The sequence below is a fragment of the Camelus ferus genome, chromosome 8 (genome assembly GCF_009834535.1).
Source record: "Camelus ferus isolate YT-003-E chromosome 8, BCGSAC_Cfer_1.0, whole genome shotgun sequence".
NCBI classification, from domain to species: Eukaryota; Metazoa; Chordata; class Mammalia; order Artiodactyla; family Camelidae; genus Camelus; species Camelus ferus.
Genome location: NC_045703.1, coordinates 69747769 through 69768460, shown reverse-complemented (window position 1 = coordinate 69768460; position 20692 = coordinate 69747769). Strand labels below are relative to the sequence as shown.

Sequence of the window (20692 nt, the reverse complement as noted above, 5' to 3'; positions counted from 1 at the left end):
GATGACAGCGTGGAGCCGAGCAGAGGAAGAAGCCGGGACGCGGTCAGACTTGGGGCTATTCTGATGGCCTCACAGGCAGGATTCTCGGATGTGGGATCCGAGAAGAAGAGTCGGGAATGATTCTGGGCTTTTGAGCTGAGTCAAGGGTGCTGTGAATTCCTGTTAACTGAGCTGGAGCGCGCGGGAGTGGGAGGAGGTGGCCTGGAGAGCCGAGGGAATCGGGGTTTGGCTTCATCCAAGTGGTTTCTTAAGCCTTTAGACATCCAAGTGGCATGTTCAGTGGGAATTCAGGGAAGTCAAGATTAAATTTGAGAATCAGGGGGTGGCGTCTGAGGTAGAGAGGGAGGAGCCCGAGGCCCAGCCCGAGGCCCTGCGATGGTGAGAGGTCAGGGAGAGAGGAGGGGCCCAGCAAGGAGGTGCCAAGGAGCAGTGAGCCTGATCATCAGGGAACCTCCCCTCCTTGAATGGGATCCGTCCCGGTCTCCCTGCGGCCACTGTCGCCAGGCAGCTATCCAGCACACTCTCTCTTCCCTGTCTTAGTGGGGGCACTGCCATTCCTTAGTGGGTGAGGCCGGGCTTACCCTCTATTGTAAGAGTGCCTCACCTGCAGGCTGGTGCCTGGATGGGGATTAGACCGTCTGAAGTTGCCCGGAAATCACCATCAACACACTATGTGCCACGTGCACTTACCCGGGTAGAGTGCAGCGCTCCCTCCAGACTCTTCAGGCAAGACTAGAGGATATTGCTCAATACTTTCTAAATAAAAAAGAAACTGAAGTAATAAAATTTTAGACTTATGGAGCACAGGAAGAGAACAAATCCTTTCACCCAGACTGAAACTTACAGAAATTCGGCCAAGTAAAAATGATACTTGTTGTATCCAAAAAGCAACTCCTGAAACAGGGAAATGCAAATGAACCGAAGTGCAAAGGGCCCTTTCCGCCACATATCTGTCCACGTCATTACTCAGCGATGGGAGAACTGACTAATTGCCAAGTAACTTGTAGGAAGAGGCAAACTACAACAGTGGTGAGATTCAAACTTGCACAGCGTTGTGTGAGCAAAAATCATAGTATCATTCCTTTCTGAGGGGACCACGCCTTGTGGACTTTGTGGCTCCTTTTTTCCCTTTAAAAGTCATCATCTGCATAAACTACTGTTAGGGTTTCCCAGAAACGAAGCAGGGCTTGTGTTCTGGGCCTCCACGTAGCCTGTGCGCACTGCACTCACACTTTGAAGACTGCAAAAGAGACAAAGACAACTGGAGATATTTTGAGAATCAGGTTCAACACCAATATGTATTTTCCTGCTGGAAAGTGCTCTTAAGCCAAGGACTGTTACTGTTTTTCCCACTGCAGAGCAGAGAGGATGCTTAGAGTTTCTTTTGCATTAAAACGTCATGATTGCAAATAATCCTGGTGGAACGGGGTGGCAGTGCCCACTTCAAGACAGCGTTTCTCTCTCTGCTCATTATCAGAGCAAAGAAATGCTGAGTGGGGCGCACTGAGTAACCAGAACGTTTTCATTCACTTCCCGTATCTTATTTGAAAAGAAATGAGGTTGATGGAGCTCAGGAAAGCCCTTCTTTCTGGGTCTTATAAAGAGTGTGGTGTCTTGTGAGTCTCCCAGCAGGACCCGAGGGTCAAGGAGTGGAGACGGTGGAGCCCGGGGACTGGTCACTGCCTAAGCGGCTCTGCCCAGCCCTGGGCACCGCTGAGCCTCTGGCTGCGTGAGTGTGGCGAGTCTCCCGGGCCCCGAACGTGGAAATCGTGGACGGGAATGCTCTTGTGTGGCTGGGAGCTTGGTCATTTTAGTTTCCATCTGGAAGTGTCCTATTTTAGAAAAACTTTGGTCAACTGGCACATTTCTAGAAAAGGGAAGCTCTCACGGGTAGAATTGTTTAAAACCCATTTCAGGTTTTCGGACTCCATTTTAAATCCCATCAGAGTGGAGAAATTCATGATTAGAAAAGTGCTCCTGGAATGTTTCCGCAGGTGTATCGCTTCTTTAAAATCAGCCTTTGAGTTTCCAGGCTCTGCTTACAAAGGGCTAGTGACAAACATCTCAAAATAGCCAGAAGAAGAGACGCAGTGGGTATTGAAATAGGCTTGAAATGGCTTCTTTTCAGCTTCTCTAAATGACAGTGTTCCGAGATGTCCCATAACCTGCACCGAAACTTCAGAGCTCTTGTAAGTAAAGCTTAGAAGGACTTAGGGCTTGTTTGTGTAAGCTTCAGGTCTGGAAATCATATTCTCCAAGCAGGCGACCATCTTATAGAATTCTCCAGCTCTGTATTTCTGCCTGATGTTTCCAGATTAGCTGGGCCATAAATATTCTGTGCTGCTCTTCCAGGGCGAGGGTGGGGAAGCCCTCTCAGAGATGAGGGTGTACCCGAGGAGGTGACTTCTAAGGGGGCAGGTGGGCTCGTGAAAACTCTGATGCTTTCTTATCAGGTCCAGTGTTATAACCAAGACCCACACCTGTGAGGGGGCCAGAGACTAGCCCCGGCCCATGGGACCTGGTGAGCCATGGTTGGCACTAGGACTTCCCTGTGCTACAAGGGGATCCAGCCTCCTCTGCTCTGGCACCAGGTTAGCTGCTCTCCCAAGAGAATCCTCCCAGGCTCCCATTTGTCCAGCAGGGTCCTGCTGAGCCCTCTGCTCACATGCATGTGTCATGTGATGCTTGTGACAATCTCACAAGGCAGACATTCGTGAGCCCATTTGGGGCTGAAGGATTTGAGTTTCAGAGAGTCTTGGTAACTTGTCCAAGGTCACAAGGCCGCTACTCAGTGAAAGGAGACTGCAAACCCAGTTCTGCCTGGTTCCGTCTCCTGTGCTCCCGCCCCCACAGCATCATTTGGTCCTTGCAGCCACCCTGGGAAGCAGAGGCTGTTACAGATGAGGAAACTGAACTTAAGGGCCTTGTGCTGGCCTGCACAGCTCCTAAGAACAGGCCCTCTTCTCAAATGCAATTCAGTGTCTTCACTGTCTTACAACGTACAATTCCAAAGTCTTTACAATGTTAAACCTCTTTTTAACTTGTTTGTTGGCATAATAGCTTTATTAGTTCAATCAAGAGAGAGATCACATGTTCTAACTTCCCATGACGATGCAATATTTAGCTCTTCTTTGTAGCCAGAACTCAGCAATTTTTTCCTCTCTATCTGCTGGGTACTTCCTAAACTTTAGAGCATCTGCTCCAATCTCTATGTTTACTTGTTAGTTTGTAGGGGACCTTGGTTTTCACTCTCACAGTCACATTCCAGTGATTTGTGAGAGGCTCTCTTGGGCTCCAATTGCTCCTGCTTTGCCATGGATGTTACCTGGAGAGCCTGCCAGCGGTGATTTCCCAGCCACCCTGCACCTCTACCTTACAGGGATGCTCTCATTTCCCCATGCTTTAACTTGTCCTTATTTCCGGAGGGCAAGACGACATGCTGGGTGGCTGATGACCCTGATGATCCTGCCAGCCTCCAGACCAAACCTCCCTTTGGAGGGCATCGGGGACCAGTGGGCTCATGTCTTCAGAGAGCCCCGCTATCTCACAGGACCCATCTTCCACCGCCTCTTCCAGGGCACAGCTTTCCGACTTCTCAGGAGGCAGTGTTCAAGGCACATGGACTGTTCCACTTGGGAAGCTGCTGGGGGCTTTCGGCTGCCTGCCTTTCACGGTCATTTCAACTCTGCCCGCTTTTTGAAGTTCTCACTCTATGCCCCCTCAGTTTTGTCATTGTGCTGAAATTCCTAACCCTGGCTGGCTTTTCCGTGAGCCCCTTTTTTGCTGTCTGGCAAGGACTCTCCACCCTCCGGGCATCTGCTCGGGGAATTTCTCGAGCCCTGAGCTCCGCCACCAGCTCCCACGGTACGTGATGCCTCCGTCCACTCGCTGACCCGGGCCCAGCACTGGGGGTAGGGGTGGGGGGCGCACTTCTCGGACGCCTGGAACTCCCTACCGCTCCATCTCCAACTGGTCTTCTGCTTGCGTGGGTGACTTTCCTCTGTTCTCTGTGTGCCCCCAGAAACAGGGAAACCACCTCCTTTGGTCGAACTTGGGGTAGAGAGGAGAGTCAGAAAATGCAGCCATTCTTATTTCTATGCTAATAAAACAATGTATTTAAAAAAAATCTCCAGAGAACATTGTGCTCTCTATATAGTTATTTTGGCTTCCTGTAAAATTATTTTCTTATTACAAAGAGCTCACCATTGCCTTGTAGGAAGCACCACAGTGTCTGGGGATTTTCCAAATATATATAGCTTTGCTGGAGTAGAAATTGGTCATTATTCAAATGCTGTTTCTTTGAAATAAAAGGTCAACAACAGGTATAAGAAACTCTAGGTACTCTACCAAAACCATGGTTAGTCCTTACAGCATTCCGGCAGGCGTAATCTCCACTTCACAGCAGAGGAAACCTGAGGCTCAGAGAGGGTAAATAACTTGCCCAGGGCAGCACAGCTACGAAGTGACAGAGCTGGGAAAGGAACCCCGACGTTTTAATTCCACCGCTCGCTCCGACACCCCAGGCAGCTTTCTCAAGCAGGACTGAGAGCCAGAGGCTTGCTTCTGAGTACTAACAGGGTCGCAGGAGATTCTGGTGGGGACATTGAAAGGCGCTGTCTTTCTACCCGATAGTATCATGGGCTTCGGTGTCACTTGGAACATGTCACCCATGCCCAGACGACAGCTGATGGGTACAACTGAGCATCACAGTTTGGAGGAAAACCTGTCTTAGCCTGTCTGTGTCTGCTTCGAGCCATGCCTTTTCAACGTCTTATACATGAAAGCCGGTTTATTTTACGTGGCCACGCCTCTCCGTTTATCCCTAAAAATGCTCACAGGAAGTTGGTGGCGATGACTTCGATGCTGGATTTCATACGCTGAGCCCATCATCCAGGATGATGGATAATGAACTAGTTTTCAAATTCCAAATTTGGTGTTTGCCTTTGGAAACTTGGGTCTTAAATTACTAGAGACAACATGAACTGGAGGCCAACACTCGGTGCCCAGCGGGACACAATTCATTTCTTTACTTTTGTTTGGAAACTGCATTTTGCTACAGAATGACACCCGTTGGCGACGCATTTCCGGGCAGTTACAGCCTTGCTCAGGTGTGCAGAGTCAGTGGTCCGTCCTCAGGAAGCGTTCTGGGCTGAGCTTCAAGTGCCCCGAGCTCACCGCCCCGCGAGCCCGATGAGCCGGGGTCAGGGCTGCTTACCTCACACACGGTCTTCTCTTCAGGAACCTTTTCTCTTTCTCATTTGAAAGAAAAAGCATGTGTCTTTTGTCGTTTTTTTTTTTGGTCTCAATAAAATTCCAAAACAGTGCCATCAGACCCACAGAGAGGGACTATGAGAATCTACACGACTCACCCGCTGGGAGGAGGGAAAGGAAAGGAGAATCGCCAAGGAGAAGGATTTGATTTGTTCCAAGGGGTCATCATTCAGACACATAGAAGTCATTTTCAAAAATGATTCAAAGTCCTAGACAAACTGCTGGATAGCATGTTGTCAGCAACACCGGGGGCCTGAGATGCAGTTCGTCAGACATAGAGGGGCAAGGATGCCAACTAGCTTTGGAAAGAAATCCGTTTGCCATGTTACCCTTCACGCCTTCCCCTCCTCCCAGCCCCGCCCCATACAAGCTGAGAGGCCCCCGGCCCAGACCGCCGGTGGGCTAGAAGCATCAATTATGTTTATAGCTGAGGTTCCTAACGGGCTGCAAAACTATCCTCCTGTAACTGGAATATAGATTCCACAGTTTTATTGAATGTCAAAGCACATTGTTCTGCGCAGCTGCTCACAGAGGTGCCCTGAACTGGCGTTCCTCGTCCGTGACAAACACCTATTACACCGTCAGCATAAACTCTTCCCTCCCGGCCTCTGACATCACCCTTGGGGCAGGCAGACACAACTGCTGAATTGCGTATGAAAATTATAGTTTTATTGTGTATACAACTGAAGGTTGAACTCAGACTCCTGCTTCTTTCCGAGCCGTATAAAGAGGCGATTCTTCTCTGAGAGCAAATAAGCACAGCACACTATTGTGATCTAAGCAACAGGCACTATTTATGTATTGGAAAGCCTCGCTCTCAATAGGGCTAACAGTCCAATGGCCCAGGAGCCACCATTTTAGCAGCTGCAGAAAAGTAAGCGGTAGAAGTCACAGACAATGAGATGCTAATGGCAGCGCAGACGGCCGAGCCGAAGACGGAGAAGCCTCCCCTGAGCCCCAGCCGCTCCCGCCGCTAGTTCAGCAAGCACGACTCGTAGGTGGGGACCATGTACTTGATGTTGATGAAGGCGTCCTCTCCCCCGTAGCGCTCCAAGACCGCCAGTGTCTCCTGGATCAGGTCACCGACGTTCTCCCTCTTCTGCTGGCTGTAGTCGATGCCGTCTCCGGAGTTGACTGGTTCATGCAAACACACAGAGAGGCCCATTATTGCTCTGCAGGTGCCCGAAAAGTCCTACACGTTAGTCTAGGCATTTTTCTCTGAATGCTTGCCGGAGGTGCAAGTGTTGGACATTTTTACATGACGCTGCAGCGTTTTAGGAGTGGTGACCAATATACAAAAAATACAAAATCCCAGATTGGAGCTGATGAGAATTTACCCAAACTGAAGAAATCATAGAGTAAATGAAAGTGATCATGGTTATGATGCAGCTCACAAGTCAGGGAATCTGTCTCAAATCTGCTGATTATTTCTAGAGTTCTCTCTTGGACCTCCTTCTTCAAAATCCTAACACGGCACGGTCAGGAGGAGCCGTCCGCTGCAGGCTAGGGGGCTGGCCCTATGATATCTGACATGGGCAGACTTTGGAGGGAGAGGCTCAGTCCATCCCTGGGTCTTTGCTGCCTCTGTACGTGGGCATCACTAATCCCAGTGGTCGGCCATCCGAGAGTCTCCCCATCACTCTGGATGCGGCTGGGCGAGGGGGAACCGCCTTTCCGCTGTGGCTGTCCTGACCCCTCACTGAGTGTTCGGATGACAGTCATCAGTTATGGTGTCACAGGGATTTTTGCCGCCACTAGTTTTGGAGTCTGTCAAAGTCTAGGCAGGCGGTCAGCCCAGGGAGGACCTGGAGGACCCAGCCAAGGCCTCACCTCCTGGAGCCTTGAAGCGACCACCACGCCGCCATTTAGGCTCCGAGGGCAGGGACTCTGGGGCTTGGCGTTCAGCGGCCTGGGGTGGGGAACCGAGGTCTGGGACACCTCACTCCACACAGCGCCCTGGGTCTCAAACCGCTTGGATAAGAAATTGCTGACTGCCTTCCACCGGTGAAACCGCCCAAGTGAGTGGGGGTCTGACCAAAACGGGAGACCCTTTGCCTCAACCCAGACTATTAAAATGTCACTGCTTTTTTCTCTAATCATGGACAGTACGTGCAAATTGCATTTCTCTCACAGATTTCCTCAACACCATTTATTCTCCCAGCAAGCTAGTCATCTTTGTGCCTCTGCTGACGTCACCCCACCTTCTTTCAGATGAAAGAAAAGAACCACAGGGCGGTCGGAGAGGCCCAGGAGGGAGAGGGTGAGCACTTAGGCTGTGGGATGCCACGGGGGGAGCGGCTGTCCCTTGAAAATGTGCACGTGACCAGATTAAAGTATTGATGCTATTCAGATTTCACATATAGCTCCAAAATGCTTATCTTGCCCAAATGTGAACATAATACAGGGGAAAAATGGTATTTCAATCCTTTTTCCCCCAGTTATTTTGGGCATTTTTGAAAAGATGGAGTAATGGCTCAGGCCAGTAATACAGTTAACAATTACAGTCCCACACAGCATAGATAAGCTGTTCTTTTGCTTGATTTTTCTGGAAACTTATTAGAGAAATAGCACTGTCTTCTATAACCTAGAGAAAATACATCGCTCTCTTGATTAGCTTCTTTTGGTGGAGTTGAAGGCAGGCAGAAATATTTCTAATTTTCAAAAAGCGAAAGATTATGAGTCACACAGCTACAGTGTGTATCAATTTTTCCTTAACAAATGAACTTAAAATGGTTTGCAAAGCGATTGTAATTAGGTGGGTTTTTCTCTTCCTCATGGTGGAAGCCTTCCTGCTCTCAGGTGAAAAGCTGGATTAAACTTAAAGCTTGATTTACAGGGTAGTTGATCATCCAAAATATTCATATGTGATCGTTGTCCAGAACAAGCAAGAGATGAAATGTTTCAACAGAAGGGTTCTCGCCCAACTGTTTTTCAACAACAGGTAAACTAAAAAAAAAAAAAACAAAACAAAAAAAACAAATCATGTAGACAAATACACACTTACACAGGTTCTTGGCTCTTTTTTCTTTGTCAAAGCTCTACAGCATGGTCTGAGCAGAGAGGGCAGTCCAGATTGCCACCAGGGAGGACAACGTGGTGTCACTCTATGTGGGGGACTTTCCAGCAGGACATGGTCTTGGCTTGAATCAAGAGAGGAGAGAGCTTGTGTGTGTGTGTGTGTGTGTGTGTGTGTGTGGAGGGGGGATGGGGGTGATACGGGTGACGGGTGTGAAGAAAAGATGTTATGGAAGAGGGTCCAGAGGAGGGAAGGGACAAAGGCAACATGCTGAGAAGGGCCAGCAGGGACAGGGACAGATAATGCGTGTGACAAGGGAGATCTGGAAGGAAGGTGTGTGTCAGGAGCAACTACGGCTTCCCGGGATTCCAGTCGGGGCAGCAGAGAAAGGCCAGCAGATATCTCTGGCTCAGCATTGAGGGCTTCTTCCCCCAGATGACAGTCCTGATAAAGTCCTCCTGGTCACGAAAGAGGTAGACACAGGGAGAAGGTGGTAGGACCAGTGTAGGCACAGCCCAGCCGAGCCTGTGGGACAAACCCCCTGGGGATGCATGGAAAATGTAGTTGGTGATGGCACTGAGCTGTGACAGCCTTGATCTGGGTCGTTATGGACAAAGATACGTAAATTAATCACTAATAAATGGTGCCTTTTGTTGGCATATTAGTCAAAAGGTCAAGAACTGAATAGATCACGGGACAGACATATTTTCCTGATGGAGGCAGAGGGGGTTGGAAAGCCTGCACACAATGGAAAGCTTAACACACCCTGCTTTTCCCACTGCCTTCCAGAATGCTGTAATGACAAGCCACATTTTATTTCAATAATAACCTATTCTTACTTTTTAAAAAAATATTTGACTGTAGGAGTAAGGAAACTATGTAGCTTTCCCCCTTGACAGTGTATAAACCAAATGATAAAAAGAACAGAACAGAATAAAAGTTGCTTATTCAAAAGCGAGTTGGAGTTGGAATATTTTGTGGTTGCAGAATGTGTATCACTGGAGTAGAACAAAGACCACAAAGGAGCACCTCCCTTATCTGAACGCTGTCGTGACGGGCACAGTTTTGTGCCAAGCCACGTTGAGAGGCAGGTGAGCAGTGTGGTCTCCATTTCAAAACTGCTATATTGTCAGTTTCTTTAAGAATCTGAGCTTAAGGTGATTAGCTTGAGCCTCCCATTTTAAATACGTATGACACTGTTGGAAAATATGCTTGTGAGAATAGGGTGCTTAAAAAAAAAAACCAACACCCAGATGGTGATGTACAATGGTCTATTCTGATTAGGAAGATGGCATTTCAGTTCAGGAAGCCAGGAGTCTCTTTAACGTCCAGGAGCTAGAAAGATACATGGGTGACGGAAAAGGTACGTTTTATTTATAACCAAACAAATAGGACTATAATGACGGTTTAAACCAGACTTCGCATTTCTGAAGGGATGATATGCAAATAGGCCAGAACAAGGGCTCTCCCTTCTCTTCTCAGAGATCCTTGAGTGCAGGAGGCAACCAACCAGTGCTTGAAAGTTGTTCCTGGTTAGGGATTATTTCAAGTACAGTTACTGTTCTGCACGTTGAAGAGGTTTTCGTTATGCAGGCAGTACGTTTACGCATGTGCATACTCCTTGCCTATCTAACCCCCTTCAAACAGTCCTAACCTGCATTCTTTCCCTTTCTAGATGCCATTTTGGTCAGCACTGGGTACACGTATATATCCCAGTCTGGTGTCTGTCACTGGCAGCGTTTCAGCTCATCATCATGAAGTGACCATCATGACACTCGTCACCCAGGGCCCCCGCAAAGGAGGCTGCATCAGACGCGCATACATTTCACATAGCTACACATCTGCAGTGCAGTGGACGTGGGCCAGCAGCAGATGCCTATCATGCAGAATTTTGATTTTTGCATTTTTGCAATTTCTAGACTGTGGAGAAGCTTTATTTTTTTCCTTTCTTTAGTTACTATTATTACAGGAAAAAGGAAAAAAAACAAAAGCAAAGCAGAATAAAGGACACTTTTGGTGGCCAAGGCATGGTCTTCCAGAGTTATTGCTGAAGGTGGCATTGACGGCATCATGTGGCTGTGTTGAAGGGTGATGTTGTCTCTGTAGGCTGAGCACAGCACCAGGTACTTCAGGGGAATGCGATACAGGGACAAAAGGCCCTTGCCTTCGGGGAGCTTATCACCTGGGGGAGCCTAGCTGGCCACCGTCCCTCCGGGGTGCAGTGACCACGCCCCCGCCCCGGAGGAGAGCGTGGGCCGAGCTGCCTGACTGCCGGGAGACCCAGTGCAGGAGGCGTCGCCCCTGCTGCTTGGGTTGCCCCTGGAAACTGCCCTGAAGAAACTCAGGTCTGTGTTTTGGTCAGACGCTCAAGCCCTCTTATCTTAGAACAGGAAGAACAGCGGGAGAATGGATGTTCAGCCACAGGAAACTTAAGGAGCCTACATTCAAATTTGGATCTTTTTTAATTCCAATGTTTTTGATAAATACCCTTAAATGTTAAATGTATAGATGCTGTTACATGAACAGTAATAAACAAAGAAGTTATTGGGACATGAAAGCATTATTTCAGGAATCAGAAATGTAAAACACGTCATTGCTGAGTGCGGGTTGCTCAGCCAGCACACTGGAAGAATTATTCAGTGGGCACCGAGGGATGAAATAATTGATAAAATCTACCTATACTTCCGATCGCAACTAAGACAATCAGGAGGCACGATCTGGGGAGAAGGAGTGTTTCCGCTGGCTTTGCTGGCTCCCAGCTGGACCACACCACAGAGAGGCAGTGGGTTTGCCGGAAGGAAGGCGCCCCGCCCGCCTCCACCTGTCGTCCTGACTTGGTGAGTTGGGTGCCTTTCAGAACCAAAGAACCAAACATTCTTAAAGAAAACACTAGCTTGGGAAACTCAACGACAAGCCACCTGAGTGAATCAGGAAACGATCAGGGATGACTTAAATGACGGCCAGACTGCCGTAACCAGCCTTCCTTCGCCTGAAATACTAACTTTTGGAAGCTCTGAATTTGTGATGGAACTCGTCGCGCTCAGTAACAACAATGGCTCACGTCACCTCTAAAGTGTGCAGAAGCCCTTTAAATAACTGGGGAAAGAGCAGCTATTGCAACAAACACGAAGACAATTAGCCTGGCGGCCCAGCATTCACTGCAGCCTTGGCAGCACCTGACGGTGAGCTGGGCAGAGTGGCTCCCTCAACGCACCCAGGGCCTAACTGCAGCTGTAAAACCAAGGCTTTGAGATAAATCGCTGCTGACGCGTCACGGTTTGGCTGCACCCTCCTTTGGTCTACCGCTTCCTTCTCTGGCCATTTGTGTGTGGGCTCTGATGTGCTGTCAAGTGTGGCCACTTTGCATACACAGTATTTGAACATGAATCCAGGCCAAGTCCAGCCAGAAGCTTTTCTCAGCATGAGAGCATCCATCAATATAAAGTGACTTGCAGAGAACACACCTGTCCAGCAGCTCCCCAGGTGAGCTGCTGGCGAGCTCAGCTTGCAGCAAGGACTCTGGTCCTTCGGTGTGTACCCAGCTGGGTGGGGGCAATCCCCCTTAAGCAATGCTGAGTGGAATTGAAAAAAACACTAACGGAAGAAACTAAATCATTTCTTTCTGGATCAGAAAAGGCATCTTTTTGGTTCCTCAAATGCTGAACTGAAACACTTCAAAAGACTTAAAGCCGAACTGAAGAAGTTTTACCTGTCAAGACCTGTCACCTGGGAAGTCACCGGTCACAGCATGTTCCCTGCCTGGGTCTCAGTGATGTCATCTACTGGGGAAAGAAAGCAAGCCCTGGGGGCCTGCATTTAGGTCCTGGTAGGGGTGTGTATATGGAATCTATTGCAAACGTTATTGTTAAAAGATGTTTCTTGATGACATTAAATCATCACAGATTTTCTGTTGGATGATTCTGAACAATTTTTCCCTTTGAGTTTAGTGGATTTAGCAGTTATAAGATGGAGATGACCCCCAAACAGTAATTCCCTGTTCTGCTAACAGGGCATTTAAGCAGACATGTTAGTTTTAGTGGAACAAAACTAACATTTTCCAAAAGACATTTATAAAAAAAATGACTCTTATCATTAGAAAAAAATTCATTAAAAAGATAATTCATAATATATACAGTTGCTTTGAGTTTTTTTTTTCTTTCTCTTTTTAATCTGAGTTAATAAAGGGAGAAAAGACACATGGATGTATTTTGTCTTTTAAGGAATTTTTCAGTTTAAGACCTACATTAAATTGTCAACATTTGTTTTGCCAGAAATATCTGTTTATTTGGGGTTAGCTTGGGCTCAATTTACTTTATAGAAATAGCATTACCTGTTTTGGAATAAAGGGGCTTTGGTCCCATAAAGTGTGGAAAATTACAGTGGAAACAATTGTGAATTCCAGTCTGACTCTTTCTGGAGATGAGGGAAGGGAGGGGTGGGGACGAGGGGGAGACAAGCTAGGACAAAATTCATTTTCTACACTGAATAAGAGAAGAAGCCTTTTGGGGAGATGTTTTGAGCTGATCTGCTTTTAGAATCCTAAAGAAACGCTTTTTTTCACTTTCTTCTTTCAGCTTTGCTACGTTACTTTGAGGAGACTCATTATTGTTCCTTAACGATAACGTGTCTCCTCGTTCAGAATTCTGCGTGGGCCCCTGCCTGGCCCAGGCTCAGTCACGGCCTCCGGGGCTGGCTTCGTGTTTTCTTGGAAAGTGGTGGTTCTCCTCGTACCCTTAAGTCTGACTGTACAATGGCTATTTCCAGAGTGTTGGTTCATGGCGAGTGTGAATCGAAGTTGCGACGGTTTTGCAACCAAAAACTTATAATAACTAGAGCATATGTCATGCCAGAGATGCCCAAGGGCTTAAACACTCCAAGTCTCCTCAGATCTTGTTGGCATTAATGAATTCACAAGATTTCTTTCCTCTGAAGATAAAAGCTTTCAAGCAAGACCTCAATTCCCAACTGGATGTCTGTCTCTCTCCATCTCCTTTTGACACTGGAGCTGGGTGACCAAAGCAAGAGGTCCCTAAGCCATCACAGTTTTGAAAGCTCAAAGAAAGGTTTTCACCTCTCAATGGGGGCAGTGATCACCTAAGAAACTGAAGAGATCATGGATCTTGGCCCAATTGTCAATTAAATATTTAAATTTTCCTCCAGATAGACAATGAAGATTTCTAAACAATTACCATTTTCCAACTGCAAAGTGGATTTATTCTGTAGGAAATTAACAATGATAACATTGGAATGTTGCGATATAGTGGGGAAAACATTGACTTTCAAAGGCAAATAACTTGCAATATAATTTTTCAAACCTCAGTATCTGCAATGTTCGATAACTCACTAGATAGTTAACTACGGACAAGTTATCTAATTTCTCTGAATCTCAGTTACTGTCCTGTACGAAGAAGGGACTGAACTTTGGTTCCTACCCAACTTAACATTACCTTATATAATATCACAACACAACTTTGGAACAAGATTTGGAAACGATGGTTAGTCGATGGATGTGTTCTGTTTCAACTGAAAACATAATTGCAAAGCAACTGTATAATTCTTCAAAGTAAGCCACAAATCTCATAAGCATCAAATTCAGCCTTCAAATCAAGTTCTAAAAAAACCCGGAAGGACCAATGTTTATATAGTTAGTTCTAGTTTAGAAAGAGAACACTGTCAAAAACTCTAATTGTTGACACACTACTAAAATTATTCCATTCTGCTACTTCAATAAGTCTATATAGATTTTAATTTATTAGAATAAAGACCAAATATATGGGTTGATTTTTTTTATATCCAGTTGACAATAATTTGCCTGGAAAAAGGCAAATTAGGTTTATCTCTGATTACTGACTATTTTGAACTGGAAGTTATGCTGAGAGAAATAGGTGGGTTCACCAGTTTATCCGTCTACAAGATAATCATGACAGTAGGTTCGGCGGCCACAGAATCAAGCTGAATTCAAAGTTGTGAGGCGGAAGCGTATCCTTTTTCTTGTTGGCCAACATGGTTCAATGAACAGACGGTGTCTAAAAGAAGCAGAGCCTTCAAGACAAGCTCTCGTTCTAAATCTATTCCCTGCTGGCTTATCTCCTGGTGGAGTAATAATAACAATCATGATACCAGCATCGTGTCATTTAAAACTAAGAATAGCCCTATGAGCTGGATACTATTACTGTCGCAGCACAGAGGAGCAAACTGAGCTTCAGGAGCTGAAGTCACTTAGGAGAGTGACACGAGCCGTCCGGGACTCTGGGACGTGCGAAAGAGGAGCTGTGGGAGGCGTGGCGTCTGCTGAAGTACAGTGAGCTGGTGATGGAAGATGCAGACAGAGAGGTCCAAGCATCCTATGTCAACATGGGCAGGCGCACAGGAGCAGAAACGCTGCCTTCCTAACTGTACCTCGGGGAGAAGGAACACCATCTGGAGAGAGGGTCCTGGTGAATACACATCGAGGGAGAGATTCTACTCCCTGCAAGCAATCAATTCGTGTTTCACAGGGCAGCAAGCTGTTCATCTTAGCTTCATTTTGATGATACAGACTATTATGTTATCTTTCCTTCTTTATAAGTCCTTGAAATAATGACATCGTTTACCAAAATCAAGGCTGACTGATTTTCAGGACTTTTTTTTCCCCCATGTGGTATAGCATGAGAGGACTACATGAAATTCTAGGATTAACTTCATGGTCCATCCCTCCCCCCTTTACGAGCACTTATGACTTATTTCTCGCTCTGTAGGTATCAGCTGTGCGGCCTTACAGATGAGGAAATCAGAAGGCTTTAATGTGCACGGGACAGAAAAGCAGCCTGAGCGCCACCATCCTGGGTGCCGTTGCTACGTGTGGAAGGTACCCCGGTGAGTCAGAGCAGAGGTGCTGGGAAAACCGGTAACTGCAGAACAGGAGGAAGAGGGCGAGAAGGTAAAAAGCCGGCGTCTTGTAGGTATTGGATGGTCTGTGTATATCCTTTAAAAGGGCCAAAGGGAAGTTTATGAATCAACGTTCAAGGATCCCCTGGGCCCATGAAGACCAGGGGAATCTCTAGAGTTCCTTCCAGAAGGTGTATCTTAAGATTCTTGGCTAGCCCTTGGTGGAACCTAATGCTGTGTGGCGGCCTGCAAGTGGCCCCAGGAGGAAAGTGCTGACTCCACCAGTAGTGTGAGCCCTGACTCTGGGCTCAGGAGACCAGCGTCCTCTCTGAATCCTCCTTTCTGTATTCAGTTTGCCACTGCACAGTGCCGGTGAGTCCAGGTGATAAACCCAGTTACGCAGCTGCTACCTGGCCCACCTGGGTTGTAGTAACAGTCGATTTGGTTTCTCAAACTCTCTTCTTCCTAATATGCCCTCAGATTAACTTTCCTAATCACTTTCTCTCCTGATTAAGAACCAACATTCCCATGTTGGATGATGGATCAAATTCAAGTTCCTGGCCGCCTAGGCCCTCTGCATCTGCTCTTCCTTGTGAAGTTAATCTTAAGATATTTCACTCCTTCGGAACAAGAGCTTCTGCTCCACTCAGACTAGGGTTTCTTCCAAACCCCAGTGTGGGCAGGTTTCATCCACGTCTTTAAAATTTCCCATAGGAATATGCACCCCCCTCCCTCTGGGTAAGTCCAACCTCACCCTTTTCCAAGGCTAGTCTGGGATTTGCTCCCTCTGTGAGGTTGCTCCGCAATCATCTGTCCTTCTTTTGAATTCCTGGAATGACTGGTCGATAAGCTCCACCTCCCTCACTTACATGTCACTCTAGAACCCTCAGGGAGTGTTTCATGTCACTAGTTTTCCTGTACTTCACCGCCTCCTGAAGGACAGGTTCACACCACTTATGTAATAAACCTTGTTCATTGGCATCAACAAATTGAGTGTTTGAAAAAGGGATGAATGAATGAATAAATTACTATGTATGTTTACTGAATCCAGATACAATATAAGCAAATTCAGTTCCAAATAAATTGTATGTTAAATGTCCATAATTTACCTAATTCACATTCTTTATTTACCATTTACAAACCTGTGGGTTCTTATCCATGGAGATAGAATTTACATGGATTCAGAAAGGCCGAGTGTAACTATACACAGGGTCCTCCATCCCTTTTCCAAAATCCTCCTTGATTTACTTGGATTACCCTTAAATTTGAGAAAACTTTCTTTTTCCCACAGATTATCCTATTTCATTGACTATCTAAATTTTGTTTAGTATCATTTCTTACATAGCTAAATGGTAATTTTCAGTCAGGCAAATAAATGATTTCAATTGGAAAGGAATTATTGCTGCTTTTAGGAGTGATACAAACCTACTGGAAATAATTTTACTGCTTTTCGACTAATGCCGAAAACTTTAAAAAATGGGCCAGAATGACAGCTGCTATCATGATTTTCCATTTCCAAGAAATATTAATGATACAACCCATTTGTTGTTCTAAATTTTTTTTGGCAATTGAGGTACAAATATGAAAAAAGAAATCTCTGATTTCTAACAAGTTTTCTCGGCAAATGCAGTAAATTATGGGGAGATGTACTTCTCAAATTATCTTTGTTAGAACTTTCATCTTTATAATGAACTCAGAACTCAGAAGCCTGCATGTGTCCACTGGTGATCACCATCACAACAAAGTCTGGTTACATCGTTTTAGACGAATAGCTGCACAGCGGGGCACAGAGCCACAAAGGAAAAGACCTTCCTGGCCCTGATGGACCCTTTGTTCTCCTGCAGAAAATAATTAAATAGATAAACTCAGTAATGGTGCTTCCAGTGGAAAAAACACATCAACCATTTCTGCACATCAAATGATTCCTCGATTATCTGTGATTTATCTCAGCTAAACTCTCTACTCTTTGAAAATTCTAAGATGAATTATTGGGTACAGAATCTAATAGTTTTCTAAGCCATTAGCTGGAAATTTTATCGAGTGAAAATCTTGCTCATCAAATGAGCTCAATTAATGCAAAAATAATATATTTAATGAACAAATCAAAGCAATCTGTTGGGCTGAACTGAGTTAACTGCTGTATAAAAAGCTTCAAGCCTTTTACAACTGTCGCAGTTTAAAATAACCTTGCAACATCTTTCAAAGCTCTGACTATCAACTTTTATCACGTCTACACTAGTTAGTCAAATGTGGCAGGAGACCTCCACTTCGCCACCAGCTGTATTAATGCAGAGCACAGCCTGCAAATACTCAAGTTCTCCTAAGTCCATTTTTACTAGTGTTCTGGGTTTTGCTAAAGTCCAATCAGAAGTTTGGTGGTGTGGTAAGGAAAGGAGAGTTATCTAAATTGTGGGGACAAAATGAAAATGTGGCCATTTAATCTGCCATAGCAGCATAATTGGGTTTGCACAAGAATTGAAACTAAAGCTTGTCGGAAATGCTGATAGGTGAAACATGCTGAGTTTTGATACTTTTGAATAAAGACTGTTTATTTGCCTGTGTTGCATTTTTATCTCTGAAAATTCCTCAGTTTAGTGCATACAATCACTTTCCTCTGAATCAGGGTTTGAAGATTAGGTGAGTCCTGACGAAGCCAACTGGGACCAAACAAGAGCTTCCCTAGGGGCCAAGGCCGTGGGCACAACAATGTTCGTATTGGGCCAAACAGCCTTGCATCCAGCTCCACGGGCCCCTCAGCCTGCTACTGAATCTCTGGCTGAAGCAGGTTTAACAATATCTACCTTTAAGGATCGGCACGAAGACAAAATCAGAGAATACAGGTTATGTCTTTACAAATGTAACACACTGATAGATGTTGACAGTTGTGACTGTGGGGCCTGTGGTGTCAGTGCCCCGGCCCCCGGGGAGCAGCAGATCATAATGAGCTTCCTCTGGGCTAGGGCAGGAAGAGGAGCCCACGGGACGCCACGGAGGAAGCTTTCTGCTTGTTCATTTATAAAATGGGTTCATTCTACAGCCCCAGAAAAGGAGCGGAGGTGAGCTGCTTTATCTTCAAGTTCTGCAGGAGAGAGTATAGTCAGCCATCTGGGCTCACTGCGAACACGGAGCTGCCCTGCTGGGGACGTCTGTCACCCAGGCGTACTTTGTTGTTTGGTCTAGATGGGCTCCTTGGATCCTGCCTGCATCACGGTCAAGGAACTAGGTTGCAGAACTTTATAAGTGAACGATTTATGTAGTAGGCTTACGCTCAGCCCTCGGCTCCCTTTCTCCCCAGGCGGAGTTCAACGCTGGTGTCTAAAGGACCGGGGAAAGGATCGGTTATCGTCCTTCTGCAAATGGCATGAGTGGCTCTGGCTTCCGCAAAGTCCTGGCTTTTCTACTTTCAGGAGCACAGTTCACGATTAGCCAGTTCCCTAGATTGCTGGCTGACTGTGTGAGATGCCATCTCTGTAACCCAACAGGAAAAAGTGGATTTTGTTTTTGAACGCACACTTGATCCTTGTGTCTCAAACCCCATGAGGTCATAATTACGTAGCATTCCTATGAGACTTCATATTTGCAAAATAATATATATTCAGGTTTCCTGATTGTGTGTTTTGAGGCAGTAATTGGCACTTAATACATACTCACAACAATGTGTTGTAGTTCCCAGCTTATATCAAGCAAGTGGCTGAACTGATGGAGGGAGAGAGAGGAGAAGTCCTTGCCTATTGCCGACCGCAGGTAAGAGCGAGGCTGGAGAGGAGATGACAGACCAGAAGGAAGAGCTGGAGTGTGTTCTGGCTCATGTCCTGTCCCTGCAGGAAGACTACTGAGATGAAGACATTTAGGAAGCTTGCTCTCCTGCTTCTATTTTAGTTAAAATCACCCCATCTACCTCCTTCACTGCACCGGTTGCTACTTTGGCCTCTGAGCTCCCCAAAGCCCTCTTCCTCCTCTAAACTCTTCAAACCATGAACTTGGACCCCTTGGGATGATGGTGGACCTCAGCTCCTGCCCAGGCCAGGTTCTCAGATCTGATATTTGTGCAGTAGACGTGGAGCAGACATCCTGGCATCCAGGCATGCTCGCTGACGTCCACCAGGCAGGCTCCTGCTGGACTAGGTCTGGATGAGGAGAAACCTCCAGACTGATGGAGAGACCTGGACCAGGGGTCTTTTATCCTGCAGCCACCGAGGCCTCTACACAAACCATCCCGTTGAGTTCCAGCCTCTTGGAATCCCATCTGAGGAGGAACATGCCCGTCCACATGCTTCTCTGGGTAAGATCTATATTCTTGGATTTGAAGACCCACCACTTGGCAGCTGTTTGTACTGTTACAGAGACGTCTGGCTCATAGGAGTGGCTCCAAGGGTGGGGACTGCAGGAGTCAAGGGAGTCTGGCTTGGGAAGTGTCTGTGGACAGACAATGTTCCCGGCCTTGGGGATGACATCAAGTCTGTCACCTGCCCTCCCTCCTCCTGGCGCGGCCCTGCTGCGGGGCTGGGGTCACACACAGGAAGCAGGAGGGCAGCTGCTGGACCAGTGGCAGAGCCTCTCTGCCCCCCACCGCTGCCCGCCAGGGGCTCACACCCCATTTCCAAGGGCCCAGGGCTGGCTGCCCCATTTGAGGACAAGAGGAATGTAGAACAGAGCAGGAAATCAGGAACCAGGTTCTAATGTGAACTCAGGTGTAGTCGTCCAAGTTCTGTGATTCCAGGAAGGTCAACCGTGTGGTGGTCCAGTGGCCAAGGGTGGAGTGGAGAACTTGGGGGTAATGGTCCGGGGGGAGAGGCAGATGCTCACACCCCAGGAAACCAATGATGGACACGAGTACCTGAGAGAGTGAGGCGTCCCAGCAAGGAACGAAACCAGGTGATGTGGCAGAGAGGGCTGGGAGGGACCACCCCCGGCAGGTGATCAGGAAGGTCTCCCTGAGAAAATGAAATTTAAGCTGCGACTCGAATGCTGAGAAGAAGCCGGCTTTGCAACAAGCAGCCTGGGAAGGAGGCGCCCGCAGAACAGCAAAGGTACAGAAAGGCCTTGGGGTTGGAACAAGCTGTCATCAGAGAGCGTGATTTCACCCAGTTATCACGTTCCTTCTTTTCAGCACTGATGATCCTACACAGGACTGCGATTTTTAATGACTGTTCAACAGCTCCGGGGCTGAAGGAGTGTGAATTACGTAGCCGCCCTCCTCTAGTTAGGGACATTAAGTCTCCTTCCAGGTTTTCACAATTTCAGGTAATGATACAATAAACACCTTTGTGCCTACAATCTTTAGTTCTATTATTTCTTTGGAATAATTCTCAGAAGGGAGCTTACTGCTTCAAAGAATACGAACATTTTGTAGTTATTGGTGTGTATACACACACACACATATATGTATACACACATACATACATACATATACACACACATATATAGCCAAATTGACTTTCGGGAAGGTTATGCCAACTTATAATGCAACACAGGAGCTTACCTGTTTATCACAGCACAGGATGTGATGAAAATTTTGTTCTCTAATTCAGTATATGT

At 46.7% G+C, this 20692-nt stretch overlaps 1 protein-coding gene across 2 annotated transcripts in view; it reads right to left on the bottom strand.

Annotated features, from left to right (window-relative positions):
• Positions 1-5914: 5914 nt before the first annotated feature.
• The window catches only part of PACRG (parkin coregulated), a 448475-nt gene continuing 433697 nt past the window's right edge, over positions 5915-20692 (bottom strand). The window contains exon 5 of one of the 2 annotated variants that reach the window (XM_032485313.1): positions 5915-6405. In XM_032485313.1, coding sequence (XP_032341204.1) covers positions 6245-6405 — 161 coding nt within the window. In that variant the 3' untranslated portion in view covers positions 5915-6244. The remainder of the gene's footprint in view (positions 6406-20692) is intronic. The other variant, XM_032485314.1, reaches the window with a different exon arrangement.